This window comes from Platalea leucorodia, assembly GCF_965183815.1.
Source record: "Platalea leucorodia genome assembly, chromosome: 5".
NCBI classification, from domain to species: Eukaryota; Metazoa; Chordata; class Aves; order Pelecaniformes; family Threskiornithidae; genus Platalea; species Platalea leucorodia.
In genome coordinates, this window is record NC_138827.1 from 10,251,261 (window position 1) to 10,267,434 (window position 16,174).

The following is a 16,174-nucleotide window of genomic DNA, read 5'->3' on the forward strand; positions in this document are numbered from 1 at the left end:
CAACTTCTCTTCATTTTAATGTTTTAAGAATGATTACTATTGTTGCCCCAGCTTCCCTTTCAGCAGTGCCTCAGCAGCGAGAGGTAAGCTGTCACCAGTCACTTGCATGCATAAGCTCAAATCTAAATAGAAAGATCCTTTTGAGACCAGCAACTCGATGCCTGGGCCCAAAGAGTTGTGGTGAATGGAGTTAAATCCAGCTGGTGGCAGGTCACAGGTGGTGTTCCCCAGGGCTCAGTATCGGGGCCAGTTCTATTTAGTATCGGCTTTATCAATGATCTGGATGAGGGGATTGAATGCACCCTCAGTAAGTTTGCAGACAAAACTGAGTTGGCCGGGAGTGTTGATCTGCTGGAGGGTAGGAAGGTCCTACAGAGGGACCTGGACAGGCTGGATCGTTGGGCCGAGGCCAACTGCGTGAGGGTCAACAAGGCTCAGTGCCGGGTCCTGCGCTTGGGTCACAACAACCCCATGCAATGCTACAGGCTGGGGGAGGAGTGGCTGGAGAGCTGCGTGGCGGAAAAGGACCTGGGGGTGTTGGTTGACAGCCGCCTGAACATGAGCCAGCAGTGTGCTCAGGTGGCCAAGAGGGCCAATGGCATCCTGGCTTGTATCAGGAATAGTGTGGCCAGCAGGACCAGGGAGGTGATAGTGCCCCCGTACTCAGCACTGGTGAGGCCGCACCTCGAGTACTGTGTTCAGTTTTGGGCCCCTCACTACAAGAAGGACATCGAGGTGCTGGAGCGTGTCCAAAGAAGGGCAATGAAGCTGGTGAAGGGTTTAGAGCACAAGTGTTATGAGGAGCAGCTGAGGGAGCTGGGGTTGTTTAGTCTGGAGAAAAGGAGGCTGAGGGGAGACCTTATCGCCCTCTACAACTGCCTGAAAGGAGGTTGTAGCGAGGTGGGGGTCGGTCTCTTCTCCCCAGTAACAAGTGATAGGACGAGAGGAAACGGCCTCAAGTTGCACCAGGGGAGGTTTAGGTTGGATATTAGGAAAAATTTCTTCACCGAAAGGGTGGTCAGGTACTGGCACAGGCTGCCCAGGGAAGTGGCTGAGTCCCCATCCCTGGAGGTATTTAAAAGATGGGTAGATGTGGTGCTTGGGGACATGGTTTAGTGGTGGACTTGGCAGTGCTAGGTTAACAGTTGGACTCGATGATCTTAAGGGTCTTTTCCAACCTAAACGATTCTATGATTCTATGACTGAACTGATCAGTCCATAGGGAAGGATCTAACAGCCAGGTCCAGCCTCTTTGGCTTGAATGCAAAACACCTATAAGAGGAAGCTCGTGACTGGTTTGTTATCTTTGATGCCGCAGTGTCCTAACTAGTGATCTGAATTGTTAATGTGATAACAACAACAGTTAGATGCAGCCATTCAAAAATGTGTTAATTACCACAGTGGTTTTTAAGTATGTAGTAAATTTCAGCTAATTTTAATTATATGAAAAATGCAAAGTATCTGTGTTACTCTTATGAAGCCTAAGAAAAGACAATTCTTTTAAAGGACCAATTTTAATTAATTTAATTTATTTATAGATCTTCTGAAACATGATTCTCTTCTCAAAAATTGTTGTCTATTTGGATGACTGTGCTGTAACATTTATAAAAAAGTTTTATTTTTGCTACAGGTGCCAAATATAATTTAGTCTAAATTGTTAAGAGTAGTTTCTTCCTATCAGTAAGTTGAAACACCTGCACATTTCCATCCCCTTTATTAAAACAAATATCCATTAAGTGTCCTGGCCTGACATCTTTGCCCTAGTCACCACATAACAATAATGATGCAACAAATATCTGTATACTGTACTGTTAATGAGGCATTGAATATGGTACATATGGTACATGAAGATACTGTACTAATTACCTCTGCATATCTTTGTGCAGAGCAGCACTGTACAACATGCCTGTAACACTTCTTGCTTACCTGTATGTTACCATTCTTAAAAATTTCTATTTTATTAATATCTATATAAAACAAACCAGTGGTTAATAAAACAACAATGAACACTGTTTCCACCTCTAACAGCTAAGCACAACACAACAGATAAATTCCTACGACGAGAACCACATGTTTTAATGAGTTGTAGCAGCATCACTGAAGGATTGTAGCAGGATACTGGGAATGGCTGAATTATAGCTGCATCTCTGACTTTGTGAGGCCTCAAGCAAGTCATTAAAATGCTGCAATTTGGGCAATGAAAAAAAAAAACAAACCAAGATCCCAAATCAGTGGATGTTTATGCAGTGGGTTGTTGTTTTTTTAAATGTTTGCCTTGATCTTTGTGCTTCTCTTGTATGGTGTACACAACAAGTCTAATGATCCATCTTTAGTACCTTTTTGGCATGCTGTGGGGATTAGTTAATGACTGCATGGCTCTTTGAAGATGTTCAGGCTATTTTATTTTTAATTAATGTTTGCAAGCTACTTTGAGCTTCTCTGATGAAAGGGCTTAAACAAATACAAAATTTCAGGTGGTTATTATTAGTCCAACATGGAAGAGGGCAAGACAAGGAAGTAAAATGAGACTATGGGAGAAAGAAAACAGCTCCATTTATCAGGCACCTGGGATATGTAGGTAAATAATACTGAAATAAATAAAGTTTAAAAATTATGAGACAAGCATACTGCTCTGAGAAATGGCAGGTTCCCATGTGCTGTCTACAAGTTTTCCATGGAAATTCTGAGGCACATCTTCAAGGAGTGTCAGTTACTATATAGTTTTATAATACAGCTCTGGCAGGTCATTCTAGCTGAGGATTGGTTTTACATGTTGACAATGGACTAGTCTCATCTCCTCCCTCCTTGCCCTACATACTCCTGGGACACAGAAGTGGTAGGCAAATCCACAGAGTCCTATTTGCAAGAGTTGTGGATTAGATTCCCATTAAAATCAGCAGCAAAACTCTTTGGGCCCAATTTCATTAAAAAATAAAAGCCCTATGATAGCAGCTAGGTGGTAATATTAGGATTTCACAAGATTTGTAATGACGTGGGTGGCACACAGTTTGATGGGAGTTCTGTCCATTCTGATCTATTGGAAAATAAAGCCTAGGCCTTTGAAATAAGTTTCTATTTGTAGTATTCTATTTTCACTCACTGTTGCTCAGTGGCTGATAATGTCTAAAAACCAAACCAAAGAAATTGGGAGCTGCTTTGAAGTCAGCAGGAAATCCTGATATTAAAAAAAAAAAATGCAGCCATTGGGGAGTAAAGTATATCTTTTAATAACAAAATGTGAGTGTTTTGACTTGCATACTCTCAGTCGTCTAACTGGCATAGTGCTGCCACACCTCGATTTATCCAGTGTTTCTGGGGCTTGTCTGAAGGGAGTTCAATTGAGAAAACATAGTTGGTTGAGTGGCCAGTAGTGGATAAGACACCTCTTCTTGCACTTGTCTTGTATACAGGGCATGAATAGATGTTCATATGAGGAAATCTGGAACTTTCTCCAGGTTTCAGCCAAATTATGGGCAAAGAATCATAAAGGATTTTTGGAAGTGATTCTCCAATTACCAAGGATTCTCTATCCCATCGTGCACCTTCCAAAAAAAGGCCTCTCACATAAGCCCCATCTTCTGGCATTTTCTCCATCGTGTGCTCCTGTTTCATCACCTAGAATGATTAAACCATTGCTTGATTTTATTTTTGTCTGGAGTATATTAAATCCTATAAGCGATAGTCTGAAATTACTCCTTTAAATAAAATTTCTTTTCATTTGAAAACTCTATTCCTTGCTGCCCCAGAACACGTTTCAAGCTGTTCCAAGAAAAACAGAATTCCTCTGCATTTTCTTACCTCAAATTCAAATCCAATATGGTCAATTGGGATGGTGTATTTTCTGGCATAGTTTTGTAAAACACCAGTCAAAAAAGACTGAGTGAAGAAGAATCCTGAGAGCCAAAAGACTGTGGGCGGCCCATTGATAACCCAATCCTGAATATAGAGAGAAAAAACAAGCGTAAGAAAAAAATACATTCTGTGGCTTCACTGTGCCAATTCACCAGAAAAAGGATGTCTTTTCAGATACACTCAAACAGCACAATGAGATCTAAACCTTGATGGGACCTTCTGCATACTACCATTAGTTCTATATTTTTCAGAGACAACAAATCAAAGAAGTCAGTTATTTATGACGACAACAAAAATAATCACTCATTCTGAAACAACCAGAACTCAATGCTACTAAGAAAGAAATTTCAGAAGGTAGCATAAGCATCTTTTGGTAAGTCTAGATACTAGCCAGCAAAAAAAAAAAAAAAAAAAGAAAAAAAAAATTGAATTTGGACACTTTTATCAATATACCTTCTTTTATAGTCTTGCAAACACCAACCTCCTATCATGAAAAAAGGCCAAATTTTCTTACATAGTATCTTCACCGATCACTGTGAGGGCACTCACTACAGCCAACCCATCAGATCCTCATAGTGGAAATCATTCCAGTACAAAGATGCCAGACAAGGAGATCTTTGTTGGGTATCACAAAGGCACCAGGAAAAACAAGGCAAGAGCAGAACGTCCCCACACTACTCTAAGCCACTTGGAGTCAAAAGAAGCCCATATGGTACTCTGATCCAGCAAACAGGAAACTCTGCTGCTTATACAAATCTTTTGGACTTCTTTCTAGCTTTCTCCTCAGCTGACTTGTATGGGGTTCCACTACATCTCAGTACCTCAGCTATTTAAAGTACATCTGAAATTTTAAGTAATTTAAAGAGAGCACTAGGAGTGCAAGGGAAATAATGGAAGGGTGAGTAAAGAATAAAATAGCTTGTTCAAAAAGTGTGTGGAAGTGGTGTCACTTTTTATTAAACTTGAAAGAGATTTATAATCACATATATAAAATTTAATAGTGCCTGTTATGCACTGTTTCTAAAGCAGTCTCACACCTGGTTCAGTGTTCTTTGAGCAGGGAAGTCATTAAGGCACCAATGCAAAGTAAAACACACCTTCTAGAAATAGAAAAATGGAAACTACCAAATGCCGTGCTGGATTAGCACCAAAGGATTATACTCCCAACTCACCCTGCTGAGCAATTGCCCAGCTAATTCCAATGCTGTTAATACAGTATATAATCGGTCATGAGTATGTGCAAGTAGTTCACAATCTGGAGCTCTAAAGGTACTGCTGAGTGAGGACAGTACTGACACACATTTCACCCATTCATCTTTCAACTACCGAGTCCTTAGACCTGTCAGTCTCAGTTTAGCATACCTGGAAGAAGACCAAACGACAGAGGAGATCAGACACATAACTTCCCAGTGGCTTCAGTGATGGGTAGGATTTGGCAGCCCACATTGATGGTACTTTTCCCATTAGCATGCTGTTGAAAACATCTTCAAGTTCAGATGACATCAACACTTGGCCTTTAATGGCTTTGCCTAAATTAATGAGGCTGCTCCGAACAACTTCAGTGAGCCTTAAGATAAAAAAAAGAAATTGTCATCTCATTATTTACTTCTTACTATCTGGCTAAAGACATCTGAGTCCAACTTGAATGAAGGGCCGATCAAATCTGGTAAATGTCCTGTCAGAAATTCCTTATTTCACCTGTAGTTATCAAAACTCTTACAAAAAAAAAAAAAAGCAATGTTGTGGTTTAACCCGAGCTAGCAACTAAGCACCACACAGCCGCTCACTCAATCCCTGCCCCAGTGGGATGGGGGAGAGAATCGGAAGAGTAAAAGTGAGAAAACTCATGGGTTGAGATAAAGACAGGTTAATAGGTAAAGCAAAAGCCGTGCACACAAGCAAAGCAAAGCAAGGAATTCATTCACTACTTCCCATCGGCAGGCAGGTGTTCAGCCATCTCCAGGAAAGCAGGGCTCCATCACACATAACGGTTACTTGGGAAGACAAAATGCCATAACTCCAAACGTCCCCCCCGTCCTTCTTCTTCCCCCAGCTTTATACGCTGAGCATGACGTCATATGGTATGGGATATCCCCTTGGTCAGCTGGGGTCAGCTGTCCCAGCTGTGTCCCCTCCCAGCTTCTTGTGCACCCCCAGCCTCCTCGCAGGTGGGGTGAGAAGCAGAAAAGGCCTTGACTCTGTGTAAGCACTGCTCAGCAGTAATGAAAACATCCCTGAAATATCAACACTGTTTTCAGCACAAATCCAAAACATAGCCCCATACAAGCTACTATGAAGAAAATTAACTCTACCCCAGCCAAAACCAGCACAAGCAAAGAAAGACAAGACACACACAGAGAAATGAAAGATAGTGTCCCATTCTAGACAAGGGAAATCAAGAGACAAGAGCTTTAAAGATTATAATGCTAATTAACATAGTGTGCTGTGAATATTGGGGCCTGGGTATGACTTAAAAAGAATAAAGTATGCTGCCCTGCCTCAACACAACAAACTCAAATCTGATTTAAGGTCATATAGTCCAAGAATATAGGTACTATTTCTACATTCAGGTAGTCAGCTGCAGCTTTCAAGTCTTTTTATAAGGTTCATCCAAAGCAGAAGCTATCATGTTAAGAACAATGTAGCGTAAAAGGCTTATAACTGTTTAAGATTTGCGAGTGGCTAGCACTGATGAACACAAGCATATTTCAGTATTAGTAGTGCTACACAAAATACTGAGCCATACCTGTTAAATCGAATTAGTTCTTGCCTAAGAACTGTATTCATGGACTCTTCATAAAGTACTGGGTATACCTTCATAACCTCTTTAACATCAAAGCCACTTGGTAATTTGGATAGGATGTCCTGCGCCAAATCTTCAACAGTTTCCTGAAATCACAAGTTTGCAGTGAATGAGGAATTTCCCTTTTTTTTCCACCTATTTTTATTCAATAAATTCCACAAAACAGTATAGATTTTATATTTTTTCTGTATAACCACATAGGTATTTTAGTGCATTTTCCTAAAGAAATAATGCTTACATGCTCTTTGTGCATCATCCTGTCTGTCTCTGCATGTGCCTACTTGCTCCTTTTCCCTTCTTAATAATTTTAAATTTGTTAATAATTTCAGTTTAATTTGCAAAAAGGTTTTAGGCAACTTCTAAGGAAACAGGCAGCAGGGCAGACAAGCATAATCCTACTACTGCCACAATGAAGGAAAAGACAAAGTATGCAGCATGGGGAAAATGATGGGAAGACCATATGAATACCCCAGCCACAAGAGAAGCTTTACTTACAGCACATGGAAGTAGGTATGATAGGACGTTGGGGTATCTTCCATCAGAGAATACGATTAATAGACAACCCCGCAGGAAACAAGGCTCCATTGATCCCACTTTTCAAGAATCCACTTGTGTATGAAATATAGGATGTCAAATCTGAGGGGCTTGAAAGGTCATTTACCTATGTCTCAAAGGGACATGGATTTGGCCTGAGTAACCTGCGCTGCCAAGACAGGACGAAGGAAGGAAATTCCCAGCATCTTCACAACCAGGTCCCATGGAGGGGTAGATGACAGTGAGGTCCATGTCCAAGTGATTCCATTCTGCCAAACCGCCCCCTTTCTTTGTGCCACACAAGTCACAAACACAGTTACGTGTTTGGGAGTGTAGAAACTGAAGCAGCCAAGAGGAAGCAAAAAATCTTATCTCAAAATCCAAGCATTCAATGAGTAACAACAGACTGGAAGTGCCATTATAGCAGACTTCACCAGAACACAACTTTTGCCTCTAATGGGCTTATATTGGTTGCCTGGTGTCTGATGATTTGATATAATTTCCTGGCACTCTGGAGTCTGACCCCTAGCGAGAACGGCAGGGACGGTCATATAACCACTGCTGCATGAGGTCAGGCCAGTGCATGAATCTCCACCATTGGAATCTGTAGACTGGAATTAAATGTCATACTTTAAAATTGCCTAGAGATGGATGTGACTTGAGGTGCTTTACCAACTGGGATTGTTAACTGTGCTCTAACTACAATTCATGACTGAAGTGAAGCACTTCACTGTTATTTTAAGACACAAAATATCAAAGAAACTTTCTACTACATATTCGACTCAACCAGGTGGGGTTGTGTGGTATTAGCCTATTTGAATTCAAAGTCATTAGGGTATCTTCCATCTTTAAAGGTTCTTCTATGCCAAATCTGTCTGCTTCTCTACAGGGACATTCACATCTACTCCCAGTGCCACAGTCATATGATGAGAGGTGTTGGATTACTCTGAGACCTAGGGCATGACAGGAAAAGGCAGCTTTCCAGAGTGCAAGTTGATCTTTCTTCCCCAGTTACCTGAGGGGACTTCCCACTTCCCCTTGCTTCTCTAGGCAAAGTCAGGAGCACTCCACTGAAAAGCTGGTTAGTCTCCTGGTTATCCTTGGTGATGTCTGCATTTTCATGAAGTCCAAACACTTCAGGGTGTGTTGTAATTGGCAAACTTCGCAGGTATTCAATGTAAGACTGTAAAAGAAACATTTAGATACCAGAAATCATGCAATGATATATTAATAAATGATCAGTAAGCCCAACTTGGACAGAACATTCCCATTTACAATCAAACACAGAAGTTCCCAGTTAAATGCATCTAGGAATTTACTTAGTCCGCAGAGATAAATATGAAAGTTTTGAATAGTTCAAAGACTCACTGAGGCATTGTTCTTACCACCCTCATGTAAGTAGCAAGAGAAAGGAATGTACATTAGAAATATACAAATGCTGGTAGGAGTCACAGAAGAGGGTGGGATGCTGTATGTATCACCCCTACAATGGCAGGCTACACAAATAAGTGGGATTTGAGCACATTCGTTATCTCTATGCAGCTGGTAGAAGGGAAAAAGGGGATGAAAATTGGGTATATGCCTGCCATTCCACCTCCTCATCCTGATCATTGCTTTCAAGGCAAAAGTGGTTGCAAGAGGGTGCAGAAGTACCCCGTAAATTCCTGAAGCCTGACTCCTATTGGCTTTCTAGAACTGTACTGGAAACCTGCGCAGGGGTGGCTCTTCGCATCAACAAACATCAGAATACTGGATGATCGCTACATCTCCATTGGGGTGTGTTAGATATTAAGTACCAGATTCATTTTGCATACATAAGATATATTCTGGCATGGCTTTGTGATCTTATGTTTTTCATTTTCTACTTGTTCTACTCAGAATATCAAAGTACAGTGTAGATAAGGTTTTTCCCCAATAACTCAGAGAGAATTTACATCTGTTATCTTCTCACCTCATACGGACCATGTGGTGGTATGTAGTAGTCATCTCCAGGTGCAAGCATATACCTGTCCTGCTCTATATCCTTGCTATAGACTATGGAAAGAAGGGACAGGAGAAGACGCCTGTCTTTATCATCTGTTACTCTACCTCCATAGTTACATTCCCCTGGGAAAGGACAAAGAAAATCAGGATGAAAAATTGGAAGTTAATGAACAAATAAAAATTGTTTTGCAATAATGTATAGCTCCAGTAAGTTGAAATTCTGAAGCTCCAGATCTTCAAGAGTTTTTAGGCCGTATACTTCAATTGCTTCAATGGAAATTAGGCACTTTAACACCTTTGGAACTATGGGCCAAATCTGTGTGTCTTGATTGACAAAAGGTTTAGGGAACACTATGAGTTGGTCTGAGAAACTGCTACTCATGCCACAGTAAATAATCTCATGTTTTAAATGACAGCTCTTTTGCTTGAAATTCTCATTAGTAAGAATTTTTAGAACTGTCAAAATCTGGACAATGCTATATAGCTGATTCTTGTCTTGTTCCTTTCACGCAAACTTAACCTGATTAATTATGTATACAGTAGAAAACAAGGGATCACAAATATGCAATACCCCTGTGCAGAAGAGGTTGGAGAGATTTAAGTAATGGACAAGCAATGAGGGGAAGTTTACACTGACATAAAGTACAGAAAACAGCTAAAAGCTCACAGTTATTCCTTTAATCCTGACTCTTGAAATTCTTTTTTCATAAAGCTAATCATAATATTAGCAAAAATCAGGAATTATCTTTATGAAGTTGACAAAGGATGTGCCAAGAAGCAGCTATCTGAGAAAGAGAACTGAATAGCCACAACAACCAGGTTATTTACACAAGTCAACACCTCCTGCTTTAAACTGATAAGTATTATCACATCCTCTGGTAAACGGCCAATGCTTACTGTGTCAGGATCATATTGATCAGCTAAGGTGAAACAGAGGCCATTGATGTTTTTATTTGACATATATGAAAAGAAGACTAGAAGGGTTGCTGGACCATTAGTAATTCTTCTGGCTATATATGAGCCAAGACAGCAATGACATCTGAGGGCTTGGGATCCAACTTGTCTGTATGTGGAAGGCCAAGAAAGTAAACCTGAATGGAATCCACTCAATTTGTCAAGAACTCATCAGTTTATCACTGTACCAGATGAAAGTGCCTAGCAAAGTCAACACATGTTAGAGGGTACAATCCTGTACCTGTTAGATATGTCAGAGCTTCAAATGGGACTTCTTCATATTCATTCAGAAACATCTGGATCTGTCGCATACTGATTCTGAGGTCAGATTCGTTGAACTCATATGGAATATTCCAACCTGTTTGGTTCAGAAAAGATATACAGGGCAATGGTGCACTGTATCGATAACCATGCTCAGGAAATGATGGTATTGCTACTACACCGCTACTACAGAGCTGAAGATAAGAGCTGCCAGACAGTACCTAGAAGAAGCCCTGGAATTTACCAGGCCGTTTATTGCACAAGGGAGCAAATGACTCCATAACAGTATCGTGTCCTAAGGCACTATTGCCATTATTCTATATAATTAAAACACAAGCACAGGCATTTTGGCATCACACACTCCTGAAAAATTATGTTTTACCTGAAGTAGAACACAGACCTGCTCGGTACCTTCAGCTAATCTGTTGCTATCTGGAGACGATGAGAACAGGAGTTTTAATTCATTGATTGATTTTAATTTTTAATCAAACTGCCCATCTAGTAATGCTGTTGCTATATGACATTCAGAGTAACAATACAATAAAAAACAACCAGGAGAACACTTCAGATAAGAGAATCCTTCAGAAAACCTATACCCCTAGCACAAACCAAAAATTAGGGCTATTGCTGCAACTCTCTTTCTTCTACCAGAGAGCTAGTCACATTAAGCAGTAGATGTTGCTTTTGAAAATGACCTCTTTGTCACTTAGAAAAATTATATTTTTACTTTAAAGCAATAAATTAGTATCTTCATTCTGGCAGTGTAGTGTTTATTCAAGCAGCTGCCTATCAAAATAAGGACAGTGGCTTTCAGTCAAAGCATAACATTTCGTAACAGTTACTATTATGACAAAGGCAGACTCAGTCGGAACGGAAGGCTGAGATCTTCACGTACACCAATGGAGACTCTAATCTCTACATGGTTATAAAAATGGAAACTATAATTCCATGCATTTCTGCATTTTATGAAAAACTTCAGAATTCTATAGTTTTCTAAATATTTTAAGATTATAGAAAAAGTCCAACCACAAATCTTACTGATACCTATCTTTACATTGCTATGTTATGAACAACACACTGCAGCTACATAAATTTCAGTTATGCACCAAGTAAACACATGCATTAGCTTTGCTAAAACAAAGTATACACATAAATAGCAAAAGCAGAATTGAAGAAGACACATCTTAAATTGTGAAAATTTAAAACAGAACTAGATTTGATAGATAAATTACTGTAGTTAGTAAGAATAAATTAATAATTTAGTAAGCTCTAATTTAATGTAACTACTGTATAATATATTTACTTGGAAAACTGGCACTTTCTACTTCTCCCCCAGGGTAACACTTCTAGTAGCTTCAAGAGTAGCTTCGTCTGAATAAGAATCCCTGCGAATAACAGCTTTTAAACTTTACTGTGTTCTGTGCAACACACATTGCTCTCTTGTAATATTGCTAACAACAATACTGCCGTTTCACAGAGACACTCCAATAATGCCTTTCAAAACTACTAATCTTTTTGAAACGACCTGAAAAATAATCTAAATCTTACCCAGTGCGCCAAAGTTTCTCCTTTCCTGCACAATAGCATGAAAAAAGCAAAGGCCAAACAGCAGTTTTTGCCACATTTCTGGCTTTTGGCAACTGCTAAAGAACACGGGGTCAGAGATGGGGTCATTAAGGTATGATCGAAGAATGTTCGCTCTAACTCCTTTTGGAGGCTCATTCGTCATTTTGATGCCATTCTGGAGGATACTAACAGGAAACTTTTCTGATGGATAACTAGTTAACCACAACCTGAAAAGAATTTTGAAAAGCACATTATCAAAAAACCATCAATATTGACAAATCCTCAATATTGATCTGCAGAAGACTAAGTTTTATTACTTGCTTAAGTAGAATAATAACATCTAAATTTGTTTTAAAATGCAGGCATAAAGTAGATTATATTGGACAGGTAGACAAGATAACATCCTAATTAGGTATCTTTATTTTATCACTGCACATAAACGATATGAATGTTATACTTAGTTGTTCACACAAAAGATGTTTCATTTCTTTTTACTAGTGTCTTCAGCAAACAAGAAATACTCCCATTAAAAAGAGCAAAATATTAAAACTCCTACCTGAACTTATCATTGGTATTCTCAGGCACTATAACTTCCTCGCAGATTTTTTCCAAAGCAGGCATCCAGCTAGTTGCAAGATGACAGTTTTGTAACACTACCCAGGTTCCATCAGTAATAGCCTGATAAATCATTTTTGCTGCTATTGGGCCTTGGCCCTGTCCAAGTGAAATAGTTTGAATGCTTGTGCCTCCCATGCCAACATCATCAGCAAATTTTAGCAAACCTATGATGGGAAGTTTCACACATGCAAACAAACACAAAGTCTATTAGAAAGTAGATCTATGTTATGTTCATCATTTTTATAATGTAAAATGTAATTAAAAGGGCAAAAGTCAACAAATATTTTACTCAATTGAGAAAAAAACCCCAACACCTCAACAACCCAGAAGCACCAAATGCTGTATCAGGTACTGTGTTTCTGAGGCATATGCTAAAATTTAGGTGTATAAAGTAATAAAAACAAAACGAAAACAAAACCAACCAACCAAACAAAAAAACCCAAAACCCAAACAAAACAAACCAATCCAAACCAAACCAAACCAACCCCTAGCCAGGTTAAATGCCTGTCCTCTCCTTTAGCCCTGAGTGCTCAGTTCCAGCCTGCACTACAGGCCTCGACTCTCTGTTGCATGGGTACAATTGTTTATGGGGGTTGAGCTGTAAACTGGATCTTTAGATATGGTTAAAAATAATGCTCCAGCTTTGTCATCAAAACCAGCACCTCCTCCAAATACATCTTTATGGTATGGCTCCATATTACAATTCTGTTGGCAGAAAACCAGGTTTAAAAATATTCTGTGTGGTTATTTTTTAAAGGACATTTAACAGATGTGTTTTTAAGTGCGGTCATATACACCATTTAATTAGTAACTGAGAGGGAGGAAACTTTCTGGAGGAGGGATTGTAACAAAGACTGGGGCATGTCCCAAACACCCACTGAAAGAACTGTAACACAAGCATAAATTATAAACTGGTCTGGATGTTACAAGCTGTTAGATCCCTAAATTGCTGCTCAGAGACCTAGACATTTCATCACCACTACATTCATTCCACCCTCTAGCAATTTTACTACCACTGTATATATATGGGCAGATGCAAATGTTTGATATTCCATCATTGCTGTGTTGTACTTTAAAGACACTTTAAAGATCAAATGAAGAGGCCTACACTATTACCAGTTTAGTCACACTCAGTGATATTTAACAAGATAAAAAAAGATTTTTTTAATACCAATCTCACCTGCCATAGGATCAGCACCTGGTGACAATACAAAAATCAAAGGCGCACAACAATTTGAATCACTGTAACTTCTTCCAAGATCAAAAGTAGGTGGTTCAATAAATGTTCTTCCCATATTTTCCACAATGAACTCCTGCACTGCTGGAATAATTTTGTCAGGTCTTAAACATCTGAGAATAGCCATGCGATCTAACCCCCTCAGTGTGCTCCACGTATCTGGGAAGGCTTCTTCATGGGGTCTTACAGAGTCATATATTAGTTTCCACTTTGAAAAATTCTCTCTTACGTGTTCCATTAGTCCATGGAGGTTTGTCAGACTAGATGCACGTACGAGCTCAGCCCACGATTTGTCGGATAGCCAATCTGGAGCTGGATTGGGGTGAGGATTATCAAGAGCAACACCTCCTGTCAGCAGGAAACGCCAAACCTCATCATCTATTTGGTCTTTTCCCTTCATAATGCCTACTGTCAGAAGGAAGGAGAATAACAGCTTATCCTTTTCAAACAGTGAACGACAGACATTATTATAGATGCTTATTGTGAACTGCTCGGTTATATTTTTAATTCTCTCTTCTAGATCTTCACTCTTTTTGCTTTTTGCAATAGATTGCACATACAAGTTAATGAACCAAATCAATGAATACTGGTACATAGGTTCAATGTTTGCCAGATCAGAGATGCAGAAGAAGACAACAGCTGAATGAACAGCAACTGGCTTATACCCCATTCGAGTAGAATCTATTTGCATCTCAGTTACAGAGGCAATTTTTTGCTTTTCAGAGATTTCTTCAGATAACTCTTTGGATGAAGACAAAATATTAATTGCTGTTTCATCTTCTAAGATGTTTCCTTCTGAATTGGAAAGGATCTCCAGGATTTTATCTTCTATTTCCTTTAGTTGTTTCTTGTTGGCTGCGCTTTCTATAATCAGTTTATTTTTCTTTTCTTCTAGCTCAGGCTTTTCCTCTGCAGCTACAATTCCAAGAAGTTGGTCCTGAAGACCTAAAGGTGTAATCATGAAGTTCAGTAGACAAACTTTCACAGCCACTTCAGGAAGATAATGAGGATTTCTTAAGCGGGTTGTTATGTAAAACCTGAAATCTCTTGAATATTCAATTATATTTTCCCCCAATTTCATGTATTCTACTCCTTGTTGTTTGAACGTTAGCTTTAATAAAATGGGTTCTATGAAAGCATCTAGTTCTTCACCAATATTTTCTAGCAAGACTGGTGTTCCAAGCTGAATAGCATTTTCTAATGTCCTCACATAATGTGTGTCAGATAATTTGATAACTGACAGCCTGTTAGTTTTCTCCATATTTTTTACCCACTTGTTAGCTTGCCTTTGAGGATCTATCATTAAAGCCCATCTTCTTGAGTTAGAAACAATTATGCCGTTGTCAATGGAAAAAGAATCAATTGGCAATCCAGCAATCTGCCATGCACGGATTTTGACTGGATCCCCTAATGTATTACTTAAGCTAAAGTCACTGGAGCACGGTATGTTCTTTTCATTGCACAGCACCTGCCATTGCTTTTGACATTTTAGGCGGTAATCTACAGTAAAGGCTCCCAAATAAGCCACAGTTCCTGATGATAACAACACATCTCCTATAAGGTCTATGTACCGGATTCCTAATAATCGTGCAGCTTCTGTCCACCTATCTTTCTCTCCACCGAGACCACTAATAAGCTGTTCAGCTCTCACGAGCTTTTGTGAGCAGAGTTCAATATTATTTTCTAATTCTCTCTTCCGGTCATTCATGTTGTCAAACTCAGCATTCAAAGCTTGGAGGCGATCAACTACCTCCTTAAGTTCTGCTTGTTTTGTTTTTAGCTTCTGCATTTGAACATCCAGTGATGCTTCTGCAGCTCTCAAACGTTCGCGCTTTGGGGCAACCACTTTTGCAACACGGTCATATACCTCCATGGCTCGCACCCACTTGCATAGTCCTTCACAGGCAGATGAGACATTTTTTATGACAGCTGGCTGAAAATCTGGATGATCAATAAACCTCTCTCTAATTCTCTTCATTATAGCAGGAGGAATATTATCCTTGTCATACATCTTTAAGCTCTCAAGGAATTTCAGATCACCAAGAATTTTTCTAGATGGTCCCCAGTAGTCTTCTAGCATTTTACCTATATTGCAAGTAATACTAAAATCAGGCTTAAAACATGCATGTTCAAATCGAAAAAATACTTGAAACATACTATGAAGAATTAAAATCAATGACTTTGCAACAGAATTTTACTATGCAACCACTGTTAACTAGTTTGGGAAAGTCATTACCTGAAGAAATTCAGACAGGAACTTCAGCATCACTAACCTATTTCGTATTTATTAATTACATATTAATTCTACATCAACCAAGCAAAATAAGGGATTAAAAATAAAATTACTATACAGTCTTTCGTAGCAT

At 39.3% G+C, this 16,174-nt stretch overlaps 1 protein-coding gene across 1 annotated transcript in view; it reads right to left on the reverse strand.

The window, feature by feature from the left end:
- Nucleotides 1–2,858: 2,858 nt before the first annotated feature.
- Nucleotides 2,859–16,174, reverse strand: part of DNAH3 (dynein axonemal heavy chain 3) — a gene marked incomplete at its 5' end in the record, with an annotated part of 63,573 nt that continues 50,257 nt past the window's right edge. Inside the window, 10 exons of the mRNA XM_082312476.1 lie at nt 2,859–3,615; nt 3,799–3,936; nt 5,215–5,419; nt 6,599–6,741; nt 8,205–8,372; nt 9,141–9,295; nt 10,368–10,484; nt 11,936–12,180; nt 12,510–12,735; nt 13,752–15,893. Of these exons, the coding sequence (XP_082168602.1) occupies nt 3,262–3,615; nt 3,799–3,936; nt 5,215–5,419; nt 6,599–6,741; nt 8,205–8,372; nt 9,141–9,295; nt 10,368–10,484; nt 11,936–12,180; nt 12,510–12,735; nt 13,752–15,893 (3,893 nt within the window). The 3' untranslated portion in view covers nt 2,859–3,261. The remainder of the gene's footprint in view (nt 3,616–3,798; nt 3,937–5,214; nt 5,420–6,598; nt 6,742–8,204; nt 8,373–9,140; nt 9,296–10,367; nt 10,485–11,935; nt 12,181–12,509; nt 12,736–13,751; nt 15,894–16,174) is intronic.